We start from the raw sequence: 25,289 nt of genomic DNA on the forward strand, positions 1-25,289 counted from the left end.
AAAAAAAAAACCCAAACGAAAAAGGGTAAAGCACACAAGATATTGAAAGATATTGATGATACAGACAAGCCTACAATACATTCTAACTATCCATTGCACACTACAACTTCCCCTTGAAGCTCAAAAATAATTCTCTGACCTAATGTACAATCTCCTGGTTTTGTCATGATATGACGATGATAGATGCCCCCCTGGCCTTCCATGGCACCAACTTCTGGCAATCCACCCTGGAAACACTTTAAGTGGAGGTATTTATCAACATGATCAACAATCATCATTATATCACCTTAATCAGCATCGGAAACCATCATTTCGCTATTATCACCATCTACAACACCTTCTCAGTATAATCCTTGAAACCTTAACCACGATCATTGCATCACAATCATCGGCTTGATCTCTTATTGTCAACATCATCACTGTACAACCATCATCATCGTCAACACTGTGGTCTGTTCATTACCACATTCATGTTGCCGCTGCAAACCACCAAATCACATAAGTGGGAGGTAAGCCCCACCATGGCCCTTCCTTAGCACAAGTGGACCTGCAGCATCCGGAACCCGATCCAATGCTTTCATGCATGCATCAACCACATCACCAAACCCAGTCGCAACTGCAGCCAGCTGCAACCGCAACCGTAGATCCCTCGTTCTCTTCAACAGGCACCGAAATGACCTCCCAAGGTGTTTTGCCCATTCTGCAGGCAAACCCCCTGGTGAAAGCCATACAGAGAAGTGGGACTGATCCCCTCTTGCTGCCACTTCAGACCTATAAAACCTCGCAAGCTCTGCAAGCATTGATGGCTGGAGAGGAAGAACAGCAACAAACTCTGCCACAAACTGTTCTGTGAGTTCTGGCTTGAGCATTTGGTTCCAGAGCACCAAGGCCCATTCACCTGGCTGGTTGAGATTGTAAGCTTCAGCAACGATGAGTGCCTCCTGGAAACGGGACTGCTCAACAAGGGCACGCCGTGCATTGGTCTCAGATAGGTTGAGCCAGTTGAGGTCAGGCATCCGGATCTGGAGGGACAGGAGGGAAGCCTGGGCACATGCACGGCGTGTCTTGTTGCCAGCATCAATGGTGGCGCACACTCCAGCTGACTCAATGAAGTAGCGCATGGCATCAAGGAGGTCTTCATTTTGCTCCCTGTCATAGCCAAGGAACCATTGCTGCGTAGACTGCACAGCTCGTGTCTCTAGCAGTGATGCTGTCTCATGCCTCATATCGAAGTGATTATAGACCTGTAATCAGGTAACATGCACAAAAGTGAGCAAACACACATGCACATAAAAACAGAGGACATCTATCCAGTAATTTCTTCAGAATGATTGCTCAACTTGATGTTGTAAATAATGTAGAATCCTCCAAATAAATAATAAGAGAAAAAAATAGTTTTGATAACAAATGGCAAATCATGCTCCAAGAACTACAATTGGATTCCGGTTTCAATTTTCATGTTCAACTTTTATGGAAGGTTCGAACAATTCTTTTACCAAGTTTAGTTCAGTTTCTCTAGCACTTCATAGATGTTGCTAGTTAGCCTTTTGTGCAGTATTTGATTTCCGCTATAAGTGAGATTTTTCACATAGAGCCCCTGTATCAGATAGGAACATCTAAACTGGCATGGAACTGGAAGGTAAAATATGTTGACTAGACATTCAACCAAGAGAAGGAACTGGATGCCAACAAAAGCCATATGGTTTCAGTGGTCCAGGAAATAATTTCATAAGGAACAGTTATCAATTAATCCCAGAGATATGAGCAAGGATTGAAAGATCCACTTCTACATTAAACTAATCTAAGATTTTAGCATCCATCAAAACAGAGCATGTAACTCCAAATAAATCCATCAAGATTATACAGCTTCAAAATTAAAATTTTAGATGGAACTTCAATCGTTATGCTTCTTATCAACGCATGCTAACATAGGATTATTCTAGCAGAGAAGAAATATTTTCACTATGCCTAGGTCAGCTGGGTGAGGAATGAAACTTTAAATTTCTAAGTGCATATTTTTTTCATAATTTTATTGGATGACACAAAATATAGACTCAAAATTGGAGCGATGGAGATCAACTTTGGAATCAAGAGGTCTTAAGATAAGCAGATTGAAGATAGAATATGTGATATGATGTGTAACTTTAGTCACTCTACGATAGATAATGATGTGGTGACTATTGAAGGAAGAGGGCTAAAGCAAAGTGACTATTTCAGATATTTGGGATCTATCATTAATAAAGAAGGCGATATAGAGGATGTATCACATAGGATTAGAGTGGGATGGACGAAGTGGAAGAGTGTGTCTGATGTAGATCCACATTATGGAAGGAAATATGAGAGGAAGAAGGGTCCAGCCTTAGTCCACCTAAGTGGCTAGGGTCCAGCCAAGAAGCCAGCCGAACCCCTACTTGGTCCACCTGAGTGGCTAAGTACAAATAAGGGCCAATTGGGCCCATCGGCTAGGGGAATAATTAGTAGTTGTTTTTAATTAATGGGTCATTGGGCCCATCAAGTTGAGTAAGTGGTATGTCGAGTCCAAATTTTCTTAGGACTCTATTTGTTTTCCATATATGTTTATTATTCCTAGTCCAATTTTGAATTCCTAGTTGTAGTAAGAGTGTCTAGTCCTATTGGGAAACTAGCTCCTAGTAGTAGTTTGATTCCTATTCTGCCCTCTATAAATAGAGGAGCCAATGTACTCATATTTTCATATTTGAATAAAAAATAATTGCAATCAATTGCTTAGAACAGCCGGGATAACTGTGGGTGATAAGCCCAGGCTGAGACAGCCGCTCCTCCCCCACTTTTCCCTTTGTTTCTTCTTGGTTAAAGCTTTCTATTTTATCCTAAAGTTACTGATGTTGAAGTATACAACTGTTGTGAATATTCAAAATTTCAGATCTGTCCAAGTTACAAACCATATTTGATTCTCTCTCCTGAAGCCTGCAATTATTTCTCCTAGGTCAGAAAATCAAGAAAGCTTGTAACTTCACAACCAGCCATCAGAATCCTCTCAACTTTGGGGGTTTTTGTACCCTCCCTAAGGACTATCTACGCCCAAGAGTGAAGCTCAATCGGACTCCTACAGACCTGGACGCACCTCTTTCTCTCCAGCTCTATAGCAAGTCTTTCTCTCTCCTATCAGGTTGTGTTTTGGGCTGGTTTTGCTCCTATATGGGTATTGTATCCCCATTTATTTGAAGGTCTTATTTCTTTGTTTTCTGGTCCTATTTGTATTGTTTGGGGTTATAAATTGTTGGGGTAGTTTCTTGTAATCTACTCCTACATTAGTGTCTAGTGTTCTGTGCGACAAACGTGTCCCAATAAAATTTAAGAAAAAATTCTATCGGACAGTCGTGCATCCGACTATGATGTATGAGTCGAAATGTTGGGCCGTTAAGAAGCAGTATATTGATAAGCTAAGTGCAGCGGAAATGAGAATGCTAAGATGGATGAGTGAGAAAACTATGAGGGATAAGGTAAGGAATATCAAATCAGAGCGATTTGGGGGTTACACCAATTCTTGACAAGCTTTGAGAATTTTGTTTCAGGCGGTATAGGCATGTTCAACAAAGGCCATCGGATGCACAGTTAAGGAGTGATTTGATCCAGATAGAAAGACCCAAAAGAGCTAGAGGCAAGCCAAAAATGATCATAGGAGAGGTTGTGAGAAAAGACATGCACAAATTAGTCCTTGTCACGAGTATGGTCATGAATAGAGTAGATTGGAGGGCTAGGATCCAGGTAACAGACCCGCTTTAGCCGTGTTCTACTTTGTTAGTGTTATTACTAATTTGTTTCTTTTTGCTTGGATCCATATAGCCGACCCCATTAAGTTGGGATAAGGCTTTGTTGTTGTTGTTGTTATATTTTTTTTCATAGTTTCAAGGCACCGCCTAGGTGTTCGGCACTTTCAGGGTGTCGAGGCAATGCCTCACCTTATTGGATGAAGGTAAGGCGATTGCCTTGGCCACCTGTGCATCACCTAGGCATCACCTTGGACGCCTTGATCCGCCTAAGTGCCTGGGTGGGCACCTTATGCTGCTTAGTGATTTTTTTTGTTATTTAATATAGAATTCTTTTCCTAATATTTTTATTTGGCAGAGTACAAGGTTATAGTGCTTGCAATACATGGAATCATTGAATCTTAAACCTTGCTATACTATTGTATCTGGTTATACCATTATAGTTTATTGCTAATTCTCTGCTTGAATTCTATGTGCATATAAAATATCATTGAACTGAATTATTGAAATATCTTCTATGTTCAATTTATATCTAATTGCTGGTTTTTATTAGCTAGTTTGTTGTGAAAAATTGGTCAATCTTACAGTGGCTGTTAATTTAAATCTAACTGCTGGTGTCTTTGCTTGGCTGTTAATTTACTTATAATATTTATGATATGTCTATAGTAGATGTACGGGATAAGGGGAAAAACACTAGGGCACACAACTATGTATTTTTTGTTTAGACATAAGAAATTTTCTTTCCAATTCATTATAGATCTCAGAATTTTACTAAGAGAGGAACAAAAATAAGTGCCCAAGATAACTGAATCACAAGGGTTGGGAAGAGGGGGGGGGGGGAATTTAAAATGCCATCACAGGAAACTTGAGAGTTAGCCACACCATGTATGACATACAACCGATGTCACTTGGACATTTCAAAGTAGGTGCCTAACCTGTAACTGATGTTTGGGCACTACTAGCTGTGGCTTTGATAGACCATCAATTGCAGCAGAATATAGAGAAGAGACCAGAATATTTAGGGAGAAAATTCCATCACTAATTTGTTCCTGTGTTAGCCTCAAATGTCTAGGCGGATACATAATAATAGGTGCTAAAGACTACTCACGATAGGGGGGGAGGTCTCCCTATCATGTTCTAGTAGTTAGTCTTAGCTGCTAGTTAGTATGAGTTTCCTTGTTTAAGTCTGATTTGGTCTTAGTCTCGTACAAGGTTTACAACTCCTTATTTGTTTGCTATTACAAATATATCATAGGCAGTCCACGATAGACAAGTTGAATCTACTGTGGTTCAGCTCTCATTGTTCTCTCTCTTCTACTTTGCAGGTACTGGTTAAAGATCTGCAGAAATTTATTCAAAACAACAATATACTAATTTATTAAGATTAAAAAGAAGAGAGGGACTTGTTAAGTATATTCAAAACAAAACTCTATCTAGCAATTAAGTATCCTAATCTCGTGTACTGAATTCACCCGACTTTATAGGCGTATGACTAAGACCGAATATAACAAATCAGAAATAAACAAGTATTCCAAGGTCGACAAAACTCATACATGGCCTAAATAAAGTCTTCCTAGGTTTAATTGGGCAGTCTTGACTGCATCAGGATGCTTCAAGAATTTAGTCGAAATGCAGGTCACAACATATCATAATAGGGTAAGGCTACCCATTCCATGGAATTCCAACACTTTCTCCTACTCCTCAGAATCCTGTAGGGACAGAGTTGACGCTTCCATATCCATAGCATGGATATAGTACTTAAAAAGAACACAACTAACTTAGATGCACACACGAATAAATATTTGCATGCTACAGATATTTCTATAAATCAAGGAGAACTGACAGCAGCTAAATCGAAGCAGGAAGCCTTCTCGGCTGCCTTGCCCAATGGATCAGTCTGACCATTAGATAGGAGGGAATTTCCCTGGATAGATGTGAAATTTGGTTACCTATTTCATTTTATAGGCATTTCTCCATTCTTCTAAGCAGTCCATGTTCTTTGAACAGTGTTGGTTGTTTCCAACAATATACTAAAGCAGCATTCTGACATGTTCCAAAATCAGAAACCACAGAAACTCAACCCTATGATTAGGATGATGTGGACATGTTCCCAAAAAACATTGCCATGAGGCAACTAAGAGCATGCTGGCTCATGGGCAGCTGGACATCTACATACCCTTTCATATACACCCCCAACCAGCCAACTGAAAAAAGAAGAAAAAAAAAAAAAAAAATCTTGGATGGACCTTTTTTTTTTCTTCTTGGGGGGGGGGGGGGGGTGTGGTTCTAAGTATTAAAGATTTCGTTTGCAGGGATTCCAACACCTACACTAGTATTCATGTATAATGTCCAGTCAGATTGGCCTAAAACGGTAAGAAGAAACCCTTTCAAACATTTTTAAGATAAATAACCAAAAAGAAAATATATTGAGGCTACATGTCCATAGACAGGAGATAAAAGCCTGGAAGAAATTAGAAGGGAAGTCAGATAATACCTTAGTATTACAGCAGATTGTGCAGGCCATCTGGTGACATTCTTTTGGGTAAATTAGGATTTTCTTTTGATTATTTATGATTTTTGTTTATCTATACAATGCCATGGGCTTTATCTCATGGTATTAGGTTAAGTTAGTTGTCAGTATGCATCATTGGTCTTTAGTAAGTAATGAAGATTGGAGAAATGGTCAGTTAAGTGGTTTTATCATCTAATTAGCAGTCCAAACGAAATAAGTTTTACTCTTTTTTGATAGGTAACTGAATTTTATTGAATCTACGTAGGAGTTCCTTTGGCTAGAAGTGCATCGCAATCAACTGATTGAGTTAAGCAAGTGGAAGGATGCTGTGGCAAGTCCAACCGTTGGATGTTTAGGGAATGGTCTAGATTGGCCATGTCTCAGATCTTAATTCGATTATATACCCTTCCATGTATGTGTACACAAACATTTGTTTCATGTCAGTAGGTGTGTTTTCTAGTGTAGGCTTGGATAATGGGTATTTAGTAGGTAATTAAGTTTTTGAAGTCAGAGTGGTAGTCTAGTCATGGTTTTGTTCACTGTTATTGTAAGTCTTTAAAAAAAAAAAAAGGAAATCTATGACAACTAGAACATATATAGTCTATGATGGTGAGAACTGGGTCCAATATGGTCTTATTTGATAAAGTACATGTAACTTAGAAACGTAACCCTACAAAGATGCAGAAAAGAATGCAAAAACAAGAACAAACAATCACACAATGAACACAGATTTATGTGGTTCGGCTAGATTGACTATGTCCACGGTGAGATGAGATCCTGCTTCATTATCAATAGAGAATAGGGTTACAACGCTCGCCTTCACACCTCTCTCAGAGTGCTTACAAAGAAAGAATCCTTGCTTCAAATATATATAAAACCCTAATAACAAAAAGTACAAAACTTCCCGCTGTAAACAAGTCCCAAATAAAAGCGGGACCGTCATTGTTTGGGGAAAAATCACTTGTACTTATTGGATTAAATTGCGAAGGAATACAAGACATCGTACCTCAACAGTAAGGTCTTCTTATTTTTTTTTTTTTAATGACCAGACTCGTAAAAAGTCATGGTAAAGCGAAAAGAAGGTTCTTCTGCTGACCAAATTGACAATCAACGTACATTTTAAGTTTTTTACTTCTGTCTCATCCTTGATTTTCAAAAACAAGGAAAGATTTCCAGCAGCTTTTCTTCATTAAATAACCAGGTTTAAAGAGCTGGATACCCTCTACATTTGGTTCTGTTGGTGTGAATAAGATCCTAGCTTCAGAAAAAGGTTTTAAAAATGGAGGTTTATCAAGAGAAAACTGGTTGAATGCATAGCCTCTGGTGCTTTAGATTACATCGTCCCAGGTGAGGAAGAATATTGGACAATTTCTTCAAGCAAATGAGATTTTAGAGTGATCCAGAGTAGGCAGTGAATCTGATATAGTTGGTTAGGAGAAAGGTGTTAGAGTTTATGTTTATGTAACAGGGGTACTTTGGGGACTCGTTTATTTACTAATTGTCTTATATTATATTTTTTCCTTTTATTCCTTTTACCACCCTAGGGAGGTGTCTGTAATTCCCATCATTATGTTAGTAAAGCAATATAGGAGAGATCGATTCTCTCTTCCATGCTATTGCACATTTATTTTCTCTTTTCTTCTCTTGGATCAATCCCCGCATCATTTCCAACTTGATATCAGAGCAGGGAAGGTTTGAGAGTCGACCAGCAACTCTCCCTCATTCTTTTTACCTCTCTCGGAACCCTAGAAAAGTAAAGGGGTCCAATAGAGGCTATACCATGTAAAAAGATTCAACTAGAAGACCTAATGGAGTACTATCATCAAGTTGAAGACACACTGGAAGGAGATGGAAGGCTATGAAGACAGATTGAAGCTCAAACCAATAAGAAAGTGGTTTTCTGGGTTACTGCCAGCCTTGGAGTTCACTCCCTCTTTCTCTCATTCGGCATTTGTTGGAGTTGAGGTTTGGCTTGCTAGAATCACCCAAAGGTCCTTTTTTGATCCCCCTAGTCTCAGTGGGTGAATGTGTGAGTTGTTGGAGCACAGTTCTTTCTTCCATTGGCTTCCAGGTACCACCAGTTCGCTTTTTTGAGCTCCTTTTTGACTGAAACAGTCTGCGTTGTGTTGATTGGTTGCATCTGGTTGATGAGTTACATCATGTGAGACTTGTTTGTTGAGTTTGGGGTTTGGGGTTTGGGATGAAGCTACATAGAGAAAGATGCAAGTGATTTTGTTTTCTTCAAGTTTCTATGGTTTGCTTACTTGCTGTTATTATTTTTGAGTACTGGGAATAAGTACTTTGGGTATTGTGTATTACCCATTTGGTTTGGATACCCAAACCTTTGTTTTAGGTGTATTCTTGCATCAGGTTCAAGGTCAGTAGACCTATGGAAGCTTCATCTTGTTGGTTACCTATCCCTGGAATGCTATCTGTGATGTTCTTTGGTTGACTTTAGCTTCCTTGGTTGGAAGGATTTTTTTTTTTTTTTAGGTATAGTGTGTACTCCCCATTTGGTTTGGGTATCATCCTCACTTTCTACACATGTTCCTACATTGTTATATATCGGAGGAAGCGGCCAAGGGCCACCCTGAGGGGCTGACAAAGATAGATTCAGATGAGATCACTGTGGGAAATCTGGGCACACTAGAGACAGACGTTGAGAGCTTTATTGTTGTCCCCTTGGTATGCATGGCAGCAAGAGAGGGGGAGCTCGAGCACAAACTAAGAACTAAGAAGACTGAGGTTGAACCAATGGTATATTGGGATATCCATCTAGACTACATATAGACTCCAGTTCTCTCAATCAGGATCATAGTTGTCAAGGCAACCAAAGCGCTTAAGTGTTAAATTTTTATTTTTCATTTTTTCTAACATTATTTAGTATGCTAAATATACCTTTTATCATAAAAAATCAACATTAAGCCACATCAAATCATCAAAAATCAACATTAAGTCGCATCAAGTCATCAAAAATCAATATTTAGAGAAATTTTCTTGTTCCCTAATAAGTTTGACTGGTCAAATGATTTTATTTTTACATGAGACTTTTTGTATTAGGTAAAACACAAAACCAGCTTTCCAATAAGTCTAAGATTACTTAAATCTGAGTTGTAATGATGAAGTTAAGTTCTGGTCAAACTTATATTAAAGTGTGCAAATGCTATTTAAATCGCCTAAATGCAAATAATTTTATGGACATCAAAACAAATGATTATTTTACCAGACTTCTAGTTTTTAGCAATTTTTTACCATGACAAGATTTATGCAATTTTCAGAATTAAGAAAAAACCCAGCATTTGAAAGTTGATAATCACCCATACAACAAAAAATCCAGGATTTGACTTTTTATCCTTTAGGAATTTGATTTTTAAACTAGTTTTATTGGATTCAAATAGGTGGTATTTTCTTATTTATGAATAATATTGTAAGAAAATAAAATATATTTAATGATATTTCACATAAATAAGTGTTGCACCTTGCAGTAAGGCACCAGTGCAATAAGACAATAGTCGCCCAAACCCCAACCAGGCCGCTAGGACGCCTAGTCGGTGCCACCTTGATAACTATGCTCAAGATGATATTGCAACATTTCACAGGGCTATGTCATATCTGGATAGCTCTTCTTCTACACCTACAGTGTCAAATTCTTTAGCTTCCACCTTAAAGGCCTCTACATCTGCCCCTTTCACTGCCTCTTTTTAGGTCATTGACTCTGGAGCCACTGACCATATGATTGGTATATCTTAATGTTATGACTGATACTCTATCTTTTCTAATAAGAAAAAGATTAGAGTCATTGATGATTCTCTTTCTTCTATTTTTCACCAGTTCAACAGATCTTTGAACTAAAGAGATCCTAGTGGGATCCATTGATCGAGTGGCCTGGACAAATTAAAAATAATATATGAATGATCAAGATCCATTGTTGGTTAGTATCATATTTATCATTCTCATGTATATTCGCCCCCATAATTAATATATAACTAAGTTGACACAAATATAGAAGAGATTCAAATATGGAATGGAGAATGTAAGGAGTATGGATACGGACCATAGCAAAGGCATCAAGATCATGGGGATTAAAATGCTTAAGTGATGTAAGAACAGAAATTCGAAATCCTCTGATAGTCTCGACTGTTCCTGTTGCTGTGTCGGCTGCAGAATACTTCTGAAGAAGAAGTTCCAGCTGACCATTTTCTATAAGAATTCCAAGAATGAATTGCAGTGCATGGAAGTTGCCAACTCCAGTTACTAGGCGAGCCAAACATGAAAAATCTCCTTCAGACACATAAGCTTCCACCCTGGTTGCTGCAAGGGCTATGAGAACATCTACTCCGTCCAGACAGGCAGATGATTTGTAGAAGTGGTGGGACAGAATGAGAAGCTCAACCTGGAACATCATTTTCAAATTGTAATAAAGGTATATTCAGTAATTATGTATAGATACATAAATTGAGTACATGAAAAGCATATAAAAAAAGAATATTGTTATGCATCAAAACAAACATCATCATACTTAGGTTGTTTGAAATTGGAAACACATAAAATAAGAAAGAAGATTCAGAGTAGAGTAAATAACTTGTAACTGCAATTAGAATTAGACACAAAGACAAGAACGAGAGGCTTGAGGGATGTAAGTGCTGTTTGTACAATACTTAGCATCAAACCAACAAATGTCAGTCTACCATAAGGAGGACACTAAAAGCAGGTGTCCATGCTCGAAATAATGCAAAATACATGATTCCGCCAGGAACTTTAACCATATTGTTTGTTTTCTCACGGGAGTTAGCCATTTGTATACAGAAGAGGTTGGCCAACCAGGCCTAAATGTTCATATTTGACACTTTCCTCCACCCAAAAAATATGAAGTTACTTTTTGCGACTAGTATGGGCTTTATCTACTGTCATCACACCATATAATATGTCCTAGATTTTACTAAGAGGTCCCCAGAAGAAAAATATAAACCAGCAAATGCTTTTAGTGGTGAATGGGATGATCTCATCTTTCACTCTTTTTTTTTTTGAAGGAATTACATTAAGGAGGGATCATTGATGCCTAACTTGGTGCAAAAAAAGAAAATCAACATATGGTGCCTCATACTAAAGAATTTGCAGTAAAATACATTAGACGTTTTCACTGCTCAAGTCGTTTAACAAGAGATTGATGAGGGAGCTGTGGATACCTATACTCTTGCAACTTTTGAGATAACCAGAGTAGATGGGAACTTTTTCTTAGGCTGTCCTGAGCCACAGGGTTGATGCCACAGGTACTCTAAAAAGTACCAAAAGGAAGAAGGAGAACCTATGGTTTCAGGAATTCCAAAATTTCTAATTTTTCAGTTTCTTTTCCCATTTTGATTATGTCTATGTGTCCTAGTATAGGCTGGATTAGGAATTTAAAGTTCAGTCCTGTTATGAGTTGATTTTTTTTCATTATGCCAAGTCCCAGTTGGTTTAGGACTCCAAACACATCTGGAGGTTCTAGAGTCAGTTTAGGATTTGTTTCAAGTCTTTTATTGGTCAATTAAGTAGCCAGTTTGAATGCTAGTTGGTTTAGGCTATTTCTAGTCATGTTATGAGCCATATTTTGAAGAGTTTATATATATATATATATATATATATGTGTGTGTATATATATATATTTCTGTAACCAGCCATTATGGCATACGGATTTTATTATGAATAAAGCATCGTTTTTTGCTGTTCTTCTGTGTGACTCAGAAATTGGTTGTGAGATTCAACTATTCCATTGGTGAGACTCCAATATCGTTGGTGGGATTACAGCAAGTTCCCAGTGGGAAGCTGAGTTCATATCCACTTCTTCTCATTCTTTCTCTCCATTAATCCTCAAGTACTGTTTTCTATTTACAGTCTTCTAATATATTGAAATTCTTCAGTTTTTGGGTCAATACATTTAGATTTTAATTCAGACCTCAGATCCATCAACAACAGTTTAGTCTCAATCTCCCTACGGTTTCAAACTTTGAATCTGAAGTTAGTTGATTAGAGTCCCATTGAATCTGAAGTTATTTGATTAGAGTCATTGAAACTCTTCCATTGATAACCCATTCCTCAAGCTATTACTCTGCTAATGTTTTATTGTTTCCATTAAGATTCTAATCTAAGCTGTCATAATTCTGACATTACCATTCTTAAGTTCCTTAGTTGACCTACAAGATCTAGTAGGACACAACTATAACTCCAAATCTAACCACTGGATCTGCTTTGTATTCTTATATATCTTACCAAAGAACTGCTGTTGACCAGAATTAAACCCAATTCTGTTCATTATTTGTTGAGATATCTAAGTTCCTGGTTTCTAGGACTTGACTAATTCTGTAACAGTGCTGGTTCTTGAGATCCAACCATCGGTTGACGGTTGCTTGGCAGAATGCCACAAAGAGCTCTCACACCACAGGCACCGCCAGTATCATTTGAGGATCACATGAGGTCCTATTTTTGATAACAAAAAAGGTTAGTATGAGTTCGTTGACCACGTAAGGGCGATCCATCCTGATGACGAATTCCACGATAAACGAGAAATAGAAATTAATCGTTCGATGTCTGCTCGTTCTCCCCTCTTCAATTCCCAATGAACAACATGATCTTGACCTATCATTTGTTCAATTTGGTCGATCTGAAACTTAGTTAACTTTCTTATCTTTATGTTCCCACTGATACCTAATTGATAACGAACCTTAATGGCTTTTTTAGGTCCAATTCCATCCATTTTTGTTGAGGCAATTCTTACTTGTTCATCGGGAACTGATCTAGCTCCTGAGATATATGACATTCTTGATCCTTCCTTTTACGTCTCTTCTCGGCTGGAACCATAAAAGGGTTGTCTCCTTTTCCTCCTAGGCACAATGATGGATCACAGAAGGTAAAGCCGGAGTAGTATGGTGGAAAGCTTGATCAACAGGCGTTCCTTGACTAGTTGAATGCTATTAATGATTAGTTTGACTGGTATGACATGACTGAGGCAAGAAAGATCAAATTGGTTAAGACTAAATCAGTTATACAAGCAAGAGAATTATGAAAACTTAAAAGAAAGGAGGATGCAAGATCGAGGCAAACCCCCAATACTTGGTATGAAATGAAAGATGAGTTAAAAGGGAAAATATCTTCGACAATCTTTCGTGAGTTGCTTTCATGATTCGGCTGAATACACTCTGGCAAGGCACCTTATCCGTGTCTGAATATACAGAAAAGTTTGATGCATTGTTAGCATGGACAGAAGTTGAAGAAAGTGACATGCATGATACGCCTGATGTCATGATATAAGCTTGGGTTATGGCCATAGGTTAGAAGAGCAATGGGTATGACCAACGTATATGACATTCAAGAGTGCTATCAAAAGGCCCTAGAAGCAGATTGTTGAAGATTCCAAATTAGACCTTTTGGGAATCAAGTCGGGGTGTATAGGAGGCCATCAGCTCCTACTAGACCACCTGCATATACGGGGAGACATAACAGCACCCACACGGTTGTTGATAAAGGAAAGGCTTCAATGACCAGAGGAGATGAAGTGCATCACTGCATAAATCAGGGTGTTTCACCGAATTTTGCCCTCAATATCGGAGTGCTAATGCTATTGATGCTGCCAAGGAAACCAAGTTTAATGGAGGACTTCCACTGAAGGAAGACATTGAATAACAGCTCACAATTGAGAATGATGAGGTAGATATGGATACTAATGAACTTAATGCTGTAAACCACATTGGTCACTAAATCAAAAGGGATAGACTGGACTCATCATTACATTATCTACAATCAAATGTCCAGCTGACCCAGAGCTGTAGAGGTAATAGTGGATAGCGGTAGCAGCGTAAGTGTAGTTTCCAATGCCTTTGCTCCTAAGGCTAGCTTATGAAAGAAAAGCATCCACAACCCTGCATGGTTTTTCTTCTTAATGGTAGCATGTTAGAAGTCAACCAAAGGTGTTCCGTTCCTCTCAAATTGGGCTCCTACAACGAGGAAGCCTGGTGCAATGTCATTCCTATGCAACTGACAGACTTCCTAATTGAGAAAAGTTTTATGACAATGATGTATTGCTTGGGAGAAGAAAAATCAGTGCACCTTCACATTCAAAGGCAAACAAATTATGTTCCAGCCATAGTTTTACGTTTCAGTGGATCAAGATGTCTCAGTTTCAACACTAACCAAAACAAAACCAAGAGTTGATATTGGTTTCGACACTGCTCCTTGCAATTTTGCCAAAAACTGCAAAATCACTTGATTTCTTCCCACTTTTTTGCATTCTTCTACTCATTCAACCTTCTACAGCTTAGATTTGCAAGATTAAAGGTTGAAGGTAATGGAATTTTCCCCTATAGGGCTAGTGTACAGCAGCATTCAGCATACTCTACCAAACTTGGGTCCAAACAACAAGTACCATTTTGCATGGTTTTTTTTGCAAAAATAATTCATGTAATGTGTAAAATGGTAAAAACAGGCAGCATGGGAAAAGTCCAAAAAATCATTTTTTGGGCCTTGAAACCTAGGTTTCAATTGGCCCAGAAAAATCCCAGGTTTCAACCGAAACTCCTAATTTTCGGTTTTGGCCAGGGTCAAAACCCAAAACATCTAACCTTATTTCTAGTGGAGAAGGCACCAAAAACCATGAAAGCCAATGGTAAACAAGTTGAGAAACAAGAAAAGAAGCTGGAGAAAGGGCAAGATAGTGGAACCAAGCTACTAGCACTCGCAACGAGAGTTCTTTAAGACCAACAAAGAAACCGGACTGATCTTGGCTTTGGTTATGAAGGAAGTCACTCCTCCACCCATCATTACTTATCCTAAACCTATTAGACTTATTCTCTAATTTTTCAGACTTAGTAATTGAGGAGCTTCTAGATGAGTTGCCCCCGATGCGAGACATACAGCAAGCCATCAAATAAATCGTGCCTGTATAAGTGTTACCTAATCTGAACACGTATCAGCTCAGCCCTACAGAGCATGCCGAGCTAGAAAGGTAAGTAGGCCAGTTACTGAAAAAGGATTTCATTTAGGAAAGCATGGCCTGTGCACTGTATCAGCCCGCTTACACCAAAGAAGAATGGAACATGGTGTATGTGCACTGATGAATGATTAAACACAGAAAAATTTACAACGCCACCCCCCTAGAGAATGCCACTATTAGAGAGACACCCCCTACATAGTTCCAAATTACACTCACACCCCCTACTGTCAGTCTCTGTTACGGAATATACCTTAAATGCTGACATCAGCTGGTATATTTTTTTTTTCTAAATACCAAAATATCCTTTTAAAAAGTGAAGTGCCTAATATACCCTCTCTTAACCCCCTAACCCCAAATCGAATCTGAACTCCTTCATGCCCAAATCGTTATTGAGTTCCTACTACAACTGGTTTTTCTTCAAATCCAAAGTATGTTCGTCACCAAGAGGAACGATGAAAATTTAAGCCATGGGTGCTGGCTTATCTGAAGGAGTCACGCTTGAATTTGAAATGTAATAAAGTTGTTCGGTAAAGGGCTGTCATTCAAGCTGAATCATGGAGAAGAGAAGATAGGGAAATACCTCATCCACAATGATTCTTGTTACCGAGAAAAAAGAATTACCAATGGCAACCAAGTACAAAATGCGACGAGGCTAGGGCTACTATCAATGGTTTTATTATTGTTACCCAAATTCTTAAGGCCCAATTAAGGCTGAATCCGGATTGAGAGCTTTCGCCTTTTTTGAATGGCCAACCCAAAATAATTGAGAAATTATTGGCATTTTCCATTTAACTCATGATGCAGATTAATCATCAAAAAAGGCTTGTTTTATTAAGAATAAGCCTAGGGTTGGGTTTCATACATGTTGGGTCTTTGATCTCATGTGTTTTGAGTGTAATAGGCCACTTTTATGGGCCTAAACAAGGGGTTCCAAGGCTACATACGGGATTCACTGATTTGTTTCCTTTTTCATTAATTTTCCTTTTTAGATGGGGTTATTTAGTTTCTAATTTCAGTACCTCGTTAGTTTCTAATTTCTTATTTCCTAATTTCTATTTTCAATTTTAGTAACTAGAGGTCTTGTGTTTATATAGTTACCTATTTTAGTTTTTGGAAACTAAAGGTAGTTTCTATTTCTTGTAATCACCTCATCATTATTACAAATAAAGGAGAGGGCTCCCATTAAGCCCTACGATTTATGAATGAAAAAAGCTAGTTGTTGTTGCTGCTATGTCTCTACTGGAACTGCTGTGTGTGTATGTGATCACAGTGGAAGGGAGTGGTGTTTGATCCATTCGACTCCTTGCGGTGGGAAGCCCAAGAGGATCCTCTTCAAGTGGTCTTCTTTTTCTTTTCAAGCTTTATTTTCAAGAGTCTACTGCTGCCAACAAATCAGGTACTTTATATTGCAACTTCTGCCCAGAATTCTGTCAAAAGTTACAATCGGCCTCTACTGATGGAAGTAGTTCCAGCCATGGTTTTGCTCCCCAATTCTGGTAGATAGTTCCTCCCTGTCTAACTAAGGATCGACCCTGGTCTGGACTTGTTCTGATCAGCCAACTGTGAGTTATTTAAAATCACCATATTCTAGTCTCTTAGTGACTTGTGTGGCCAGATCTGAGATCAATTGGTTTGATTCGATTCCTATGGTTTCTTTGGCATTTGGTTCATTGTTTTCAGTTGATTTGAACTTATTTGAACTATTAATGGTCACTGGTTTATTCCTACTTGGCCGATACTGATCTGTCCTAGATATTGCTGGGTTTTTGAGATCGATAGCTGCTGGTTGCTTGGTTTCTGTTGGTCTGATTTTATTGGTTTATGTTGGTTGAAATCTGGTTGTTCTTTGATTAAAATTTCTTGCAGTTTGAGACTTGGTTAGACCCCTATCCTAGTTCTACATTAACTCAGGGATAGCAAAAATATGGAAACCATTTCGTCTTGGAGAGTACTGTGACTTACTCAGAAACTTCGCCAAGAGAGAGAAAGGAAAAGAGAAATATTACAGAGACTCCACAAATGAGGTGACCCATCTTTCTTGGCAAGAAATCGTAAATCAGCCCTTTGTTTAAACCGTAATCCATGTTCACCAAATCCCAAATGCTAATTTCAGATCCTCTACCTAGAGGAGCTTGTTACTGATCTCTCCTTCTGGGGTCTTTCAGAGCGTAAGGAAAACAAATAATGGAGGAGAAAAAGAAGTTCCCATCCTTATCCATCAAACTACGTCACCATCCAGCAACTCCAAGAACGGAGGCTCAAAGAACAAGAGCAGAGGAAGGAGAAAGAGGTACCACCGAGCACCCACAGACCCACTAAAGCATGCTCGGCTGTTGCATAGTGATGTAGAAAGCCGCCGATGGTTGCACAGGGATGGAGAATGGCGGCGGTTGTGCGCAAGAAATCCTCCTCTGAAATCCACGATGAAGGTGAGCGAAGGTTTGGGGTATTGAGCGACTTGGGTAAAATATGATTTGGTCGTGTTTTAGTCAAAAGGGTAAAACCATCAATTTAAATCCTCACTTAACAGAGACTGACGGTAAGGGATGTGAGTGTAATTTGGAATTATGCAGGGGGTGTCTCTCTAATAGTGGCATTCTCTAGGGGGTGGCACTGTAAATTTCTTTAAAAAAATACCGTAAAATACAGATTTCTGATGGAGGACATGATTGATATGTTGTTTGGCACCAAGATCTTCTCAAAGATTGACCTGAAGAGTGGATAACAGCAGCTCTGTGTCCATCCAAGCAATGAGTGGGAAACTGCATTCAAGACCAAGGAAGGACTGTATAAGTGGCAAGTCATGCCCTTCGGTCTCACTAACACGCCAAGCACATTCATGCACATGCACCATGGGTACCTATTAGGATGGACTTTGTACCCCTCACACGGGAACGGCACAATTTCATACTCCTAGTGGTTGATCAATTCTCAAAGATGACACATTTTATTCCATGCCATAAGACTTTCGATGCTAGTCACATTGCTACCATCTTCAAGGAAGTTGTGCAGCTACATGGTCACTAGAATTGATTGTATTCTCAACGATGAACACCCAACACAAAGCTTCAGTTTTCTACAGCCTTTCATCCACAGATAGTCAAACAGAAGTTGTTAACCTCCTGTGTTGCCTAGATTCAGTAATTTGTGACTTTGAGAAGACTAGGCCATCCATTCTTGACATTGCTGAATTTGCGTCAAATAGTTCGGTGAACAGGAGTACAGGACTACTGGCCATACTCCATTGGAGACAGTTCTTAGAGTTCAACCAAGGCACCCTATGGATCTTGTTCCCCTTCTACCTAACACATGCATTAGCATTGAAGCGGATGAGTTTATACGCCATATCACTGAGGTTCATGCCGCCGTTCGTCACTATGTTTGCTATTAGTAATGATTCTTATAAAGCAACAGCTGATTATCACAGATGATTTGTGGAGTTTCAGCATGGAGACCTGGTGACTGTTCCTATTGCTTCCAAGATGTTTCCTCCCGAGTCCTGACACCAGCAGAAAGCTCCACCCACAGAAAATGGGCCCCTACAAGGCCTTTAAAATGGTAAAACCTAATTCTTATGTTCTTCATTTGCCTGCTGACTTGGCCATAAGCAACATCTTCATTGTCACTGATCTCACGATCTATTTGGGACACCACTCAAACGAGGGAGATACAAAGCATACTTTACCGTTAGGCCAGTTTACTCCACCTTTTGAGGATAAGATAGAGAATATACTGGACAACAGATATAATGCCACTCAGAAGGGAGGTGTTAAACCATTCCTATCTCTAGTAGGACACTACTATAAATCCTAATCTAACCATTCAATCTGCTTTGTAATTTGATATATTGTTTACTAATGTAAGAACTACTATTGACCAGAATTGACCCATATTTGTTCATTATTTGCTGAGATATCTACGTTCCCGGTTTCTAGGACTTGGCTTGCTACTTCTGTGATATCTTCTGGTTTCTAGTGCTGATTCTTAAGATCCAACCATCAAGTCCATCTTTTGGGGTGTTGCTCTTAACCATAAGACTGATCTTTCACCAGAATTTGAGTCCCATTGCTTGATTCAAGTTATAAATTTCATGCAATGCTGGATATTGTTACATCACTGTGATCCTGGTTAACCTGGGTTCTGAGATCTAATCCAGAAGGCTTTTCTAGAAACCCATCAAGGGTCCTCACCATTAATCACCTAATGAAGACATGGTTATACAAGGTGAATGGATGGGTGCCTTAAGAGAGCAAGAGTAACTTTGCTTTTGAACTTACTGCATTCCAAAGCAAGCACTATTTATTGCCAACCATTGGTGATCCAGAATCTCTTTAAAGGAGGCCCAAAATGCTCAGGAATCAATTATAAGGATGAAAGGTAATTGAGATTACTAGTTGGTATATTATCACCTCTTCACCTCCTTTTAATAGTATGGTTGATATGCTTCATTAATCAGCTTAATAAGGAACATTTTCTACAGCATTTACTTCCCTTTTATGATAAGTATACCATTATGGATCAATAAATAAATGTCTCCAATAAAATTATCACATTTTCCATTCAATACCTCACAGGCATGTGGTATTTCCTGTCCAGTAATAACTAAACGCATCAATGCATGGCCAATTTCTGGTTCTGAGGGACAAAGCTCTGCCCACTTCAAAAAATCAGAAACTCTCCATAGAAGAGGAGCCGGTCCCTCTTCCTTTTGAGAATCCATGTATCCTCCACGGTGAGCAGCCAATAAACCCTGGAAAAACATATAATTGTAAATGCTAGATCATTGTTCTATCGCAGAAAATACTGAGGCAAATGGGAAGACCTTAAGAAAAGATTCAGCGAGAATTCGAGCGATGCTGGCTGGTGCCATGGAATGAGTCTGCACTAGAAGCTTCGCTTCCTCAAGTGAATCTTGTGCTTTAAGAGAAAGCAGTTGGAGCAGTTCCACTGGCTGTTTCCCAAATGCCTCGGGAAATGAAAGACCCAAGACATTTGCAGCTTTTACAACTGCTATTATTCTCTTGCACAATCCACGCCCCCAACCTTCAGTAAACTTGGTTACCAAACTCTCCAAGATCTGCAATCAGGAATAAACAATTTGGAGAATTTTTTTCATTCTTTTAATAGATAAATAACAGAAAATTTTATTCAAAAATAATAATGAAGGTAGAAGGCTAGTCCATTCAGATAAAATACAGATCAAGAAAGGGAAAAAAAGAAAAGGTGGGACCAGCAAATGTACAGAAGGAACTACAAAAAATACACAACAAAAACACATCCTGGTTATAACGCCCCTTTCTTAGCCATCTAGACCTCCACTTTTAGCAAGGTCTATTTTCATGGTTTCCTTGTCCTCTACTTTAAACATATTTTCAGAACAATCTTCCCCCACCATCTTATCTATAACAAACGTAAAGGTAACATGCAAGACATTGTATCTATGCTATCAAAGAGTCACCTTTGCCATAGTGCATGACTGTGCATCAATAGCTGAACCACCTCTAGTCTAATAGTCTCACCTATCAAAAATGGACCTGGCTTGCCTAGAGAGAGCCCATCCCCCAACGTGAAAGAAACCCGTAGAAAATCCTCTAATATCCAACAAACCTTATTCCATGTGTAAGATAGGATTTCGTCTCGGGATGAGTTACCTTTCCCTATGATCCTAAATATGTTCTAATCACTGAACCATCGTCCAAGTCCGATGGTCCCACCAATCCGACATAGACTTTGGTTGGCTACAGAGTAGTCTCCAGCAAAGTTAGCTTCACAGTTTGAAAACATATTAGAATTTCGTAAATGTTCATCAAAAGGAAGAAGACAAAAAGATAAGACTGTTCAAACAAAGGATGTGAGGAACAAGTCACCACCAATCCACCTAAAAGATCCAGTAAACAGTTTTCCATCATAGTGACTGAAGCAATGAACAAATGTCTTTCAGAAGATTCAGGAGGTAGGGAAATGAGAAGCTTTAGATTATTGAAGGAAAACCTAATTGCTTTACATCATCAGTTCGCTAATGACAAATGACAAGACTAAAATAATTCAAGGTTTTCGTTACCAGTACTGAATGCTAAATTCAGTAAGAAGATGGTGTTTTTTCCTCTTTTTCTTTTTCTTTTTTTTTTTTTTTTTTTTTTGTGTGGGGGGGGGGGGTTGGTTTGTGTGTGGTGTGGTGGGTGATGAGGAGAAAAATGAAAGTTTACTAAAAAAGAGATCTAGTTATTCTCCCAGTCCAAAATAAGTTGTCTTCATGGAAGAGATTTTGGTATACATCCCCATAAACCTAGTTAATTCAGTCTGTGATATCACACGATTTAAGTTGTCAAATCACTATGCAGATGATTGTAGTCCACTTGCTGAAGAATTTTCTGCATTTCTTCCTTCAGAGGATATGAACAAAATATTTTTATTTTATTAATTATCGATTCCCTTCAGAGAGGAAATGAGCAAAACAAGCTTCTCCCGAATGAAGTTTCCCACGAACAATAACTTATTGGAAACGTAATGTAGATCAAAGCATGAAGAAAAGGACCAAAACACTGCTCATGCTACTGTTCCCATGAACAGGAGATATTCTATGGGCCCAAGACCAGATTGCATGTAGGAATGATGCTGCTGAGATCTTTTCCAGATTCTTACCAACGTCCTATTTCATTTAATCTTCTATTTTCATGTACGATCATAGTTCTAAATTTCAAAAATTTTGACCCAAATTTCTGGAAATAACCCCCCCACCAAAAAAAAAAACTTGGTTCTGTGTTAGTTGACTGCGATCCTGATTTTCTGTAGCAGTGTTAGTGTTGCTCTCTTGCAGGCTAGCAGCACAGGAATATACCAAACATGTACACAGTAAGTCTGATATCGGTACAAAAATATGTAATAAGTAGGTCAAATAGGTTAATTCATCCTAGGACTTAACGACAATACCCAGCAAATACAGTCAATAACCCCAGCCTGAATATAACAGTAGGAAGCAGCGTATATACTACTCTCGCAGAGCTGATTTAGGGTTCACATATTTGAAAATAAATTCCAATCAAGAAACACAGCAACTCTAGTTGGATGGGGACGATATTACCATCAAATGTTGGTAAAACTCGACACATCATGTCATGGGCTAGTCAAAACTGGTAGAAACTACCGAAACTGGTCAAAATTTGACGAAACATGGTATTTTCAGTTGAAACTACCGAAATGCACGCAATAAGGTCGAAACCAGGTACAAAGTTGATTCAACCCTTCATCTTGTCTCGGGCTGGCTCAATAGCTCGAAATTTCAGTCGAAACTTGAAGTTTTGACAAAGATCTTAAACAATTGACTGTGGTCCTGATTTTCTGTAGGAGTGCTGTTACGCACTTGTAGCCTAGCTCTCCCTACATTATTAGGTATCAGACCTACCATGGCCAGCAATGAGTATCTTTATAGGGAGCTGAAGCAATTATTAAACTGCATGACCGTTCTTGAGAAAAAGTTTGAAGCCAAATTTGGTCCTCTTTACTCTCCACCTCTAAGGGATGCTACCATGGCAGCTGTTGGAGTTTTGAAGATGGTAGAGCACGTACACAGTCCTACCGAAGAGGTCTATCTCGAAGATATCAAAGAAAAGACAATTGAGATGATTGCGGACCACCAAAAAGAAGAACCCAGACATTGCAGTGGAGTTTGAAAAGATAGAGATTAATAACAAGACGGAAGAAAATTCTGTTTATACAATAATCAAAAGGACACATCTGGTAATAAATCTGACCACGTAGAGTTTGTCATTCCATCTGAATTTTTCAAGGATAAAGAGTCGTGTCTTAAAGAATTCTTTCCCTATATTTGTGTGTGGCCAGAGTACTGTTTCAGTCTGAAATTGGATGTGCACCATGCCAAGATTTCCATGAATTATACAAAACTCAAGGTCGAGTTTTCCTTTTTTAGGATGGGGTGAGTTGCCATAGATCGAAGCATGAAGAAGAAAAGGACCAAAACACTGTTCACGCTATTGCTCAAGTGAATAGTGATGTGGGCCCATGCTAGCTTTTAGAAGGAGCTATTTCTGGAGATAGTTACAGCCCTGTGTGGGGTGATTTCTTGGGAGACCAGATTCCGTGGAGGAATGATGCTGCTGAGATCTTTTCCAGATTCTTACCAAGTTTCTATTTTATTTAAGCTTCTATTTCCATGTAACTATTAGTTAGTTATTAGCAACTAGGAGTTTCCATTTAGTAGTTCTAAGTGAGATTTTATTCTTGTCTTTATCTTCTTATTTATGTTTTCCTTGGCCACCAAGTAGTTGTCTTTGATAGAGTTTCTATTTTGTAATGCAACTTTATTTTGGTAACTCCCCAATAGCCATAGGAAGTTACTATCTTCTTATAAAGGTTTTATTCATTATAAATAAAGAAGGTGAGGCCAATGCAGTAGGAGCGAGATTTGAATTTGAGAAAAGAAAACATAGCTTTGTGCTTTGTGTGCTGCAAGTGACGGCTTCTCTGTGTGAAAGTATGGTGAGATGCCGTTGGTGAGAGAAAAATACGGTGAGAGGCCGTGGGTGAGAGCCCTTTCCAATCCCCTTCTTCTACCTATCCTTTTCTTCTTTTATTCCTAAATTGCTATTATGTCCAATTGTTCTGTGTTAGCTCACTGCGATCCTGACTTTCTGTAGGAGTGTTAGCGGCTCTTTTGCAGCCTAACTCTGCCTACATAGACAGCTAATCTGACAGGTAATTAATTATATGCATATAATCTCAGAATCAATTTGGTTTTATGCCAGGGAGGTCCACAACAGAAGCTATCTACCTCCTAAGAAGACTTATGGAAGTATTTAGAGCTCACAAAAAAGACCTCCATATGGTCTTTATTGACCTTGAGAAAGCGTATGACAGAGTACCTAGAGATCTTATTTGGCATGTCTTAGGGAAGGTGAGGGGTTCTTTAAATTATGTGGATATAATTAAGGACATGTATGAGGGAGTGGTGACAAGTGTCAAAACTACAGAAGGTCAAAGTAATGAGTTTCCAATTACAATTGGGTTACACCAAGGATCAGCTTTGAGCCCGTATCCGTTTACTCTCATCATGGATGATCTAACCAAGCACATCCAAGACCAGGTCCCGTGGGGTATGCTATTCGCTGATGATATTGTTTTGATAGATGAGACTGTGGAAGGGATTAATACTGAACTGGAGCTATAGAGATCAAGCTTAGAATCAAGAGGTTTTAGGATAAGCAAAACAAAGACATAGTATATGATGTGCCCATTTAGCCAGACTATGAGATGTGAGGAAGTGGCAAAACTTAAGGGGCAAGAACTACCACAAAATGACTATTTTAAATATCTGGGGTCAATCATTAGCAAAGAAGGTGATATAGAAAATGATGTCTCCCACAGAATTAAAGTGGGATGGATGAAGTGGAGAAATGCCTCGGGAGTGCTATATGATAAACGCATACCTGTTAAACTCAAGGGAAAATTCTACAGGACACTAATACGACCAGCGATGATGTATGGGACAAAGTGTTGGGCAATCAAGAAGAGTAATTTGAATAAATTGGGTGTAGCAAAGATGAGGATGTTGAGAGGGATGTGTGGAAAGACCCTGAGAGACAGAGTAAGGAATGATTGTATTAGAAAAGAATTAGGGGTGGCTCCAATCTAGGACAAGTTCCACAAGAGCTGATTGAGGTGGTATGGCCATGTTCAACGGAGACCCATGGATGCCCCAGTAAGGAAGCGTGACCAGTTTCAATTACATGGAGCTAGAAGGAGAGGCAGACCTAAATTGACCATTGACGAAGTGGTAAGAAAAGATATGCAGCTGGTAGGGATCGATCCTAGTATGACATCAGATAGAGGTAAGTGGAGGACAAGGACACGTGTAGCCGACCCCATATAGGGGATGTTCCAAGGATGTTGTTTTTTTTTTTTTTTTGACCTTATCGGATCCTTGTAGCCGACCCCATCAATTTGGGATAAGGATATGGTTGTTGATCTCAGAATCAGTGGATGAGATAGGAGAGAGTGGTATGTAACCCTAGTGGAATATTCCCTCGGCTCTTTTTTTCCTGCTGAC

At 38.9% G+C, this 25,289-nt stretch overlaps 1 protein-coding gene across 2 annotated transcripts in view; it reads right to left on the reverse strand.

Moving 5' to 3' along the window:
* Nucleotides 1–40: 40 nt before the first annotated feature.
* LOC122072667 overlaps nucleotides 41–25,289 on the reverse strand; it is a 69,983-nt gene continuing 44,734 nt past the window's right edge. For both annotated transcript variants that reach the window (XM_042637049.1, XM_042637048.1), the window contains exons 25-28: nucleotides 20,049–20,303; nucleotides 19,794–19,976; nucleotides 10,316–10,654; nucleotides 41–1,244 (exon numbers count right to left, since the gene is read on the reverse strand). In XM_042637049.1, the coding sequence (XP_042492983.1) occupies nucleotides 495–1,244; nucleotides 10,316–10,654; nucleotides 19,794–19,976; nucleotides 20,049–20,303 (1,527 nt within the window). In that variant the 3' untranslated portion in view covers nucleotides 41–494. The remainder of the gene's footprint in view (nucleotides 1,245–10,315; nucleotides 10,655–19,793; nucleotides 19,977–20,048; nucleotides 20,304–25,289) is intronic.

Source organism: Macadamia integrifolia, chromosome 3, assembly GCF_013358625.1.
Source record: "Macadamia integrifolia cultivar HAES 741 chromosome 3, SCU_Mint_v3, whole genome shotgun sequence".
Lineage (NCBI taxonomy): Eukaryota > Viridiplantae > Streptophyta > Magnoliopsida > Proteales > Proteaceae > Macadamia > Macadamia integrifolia.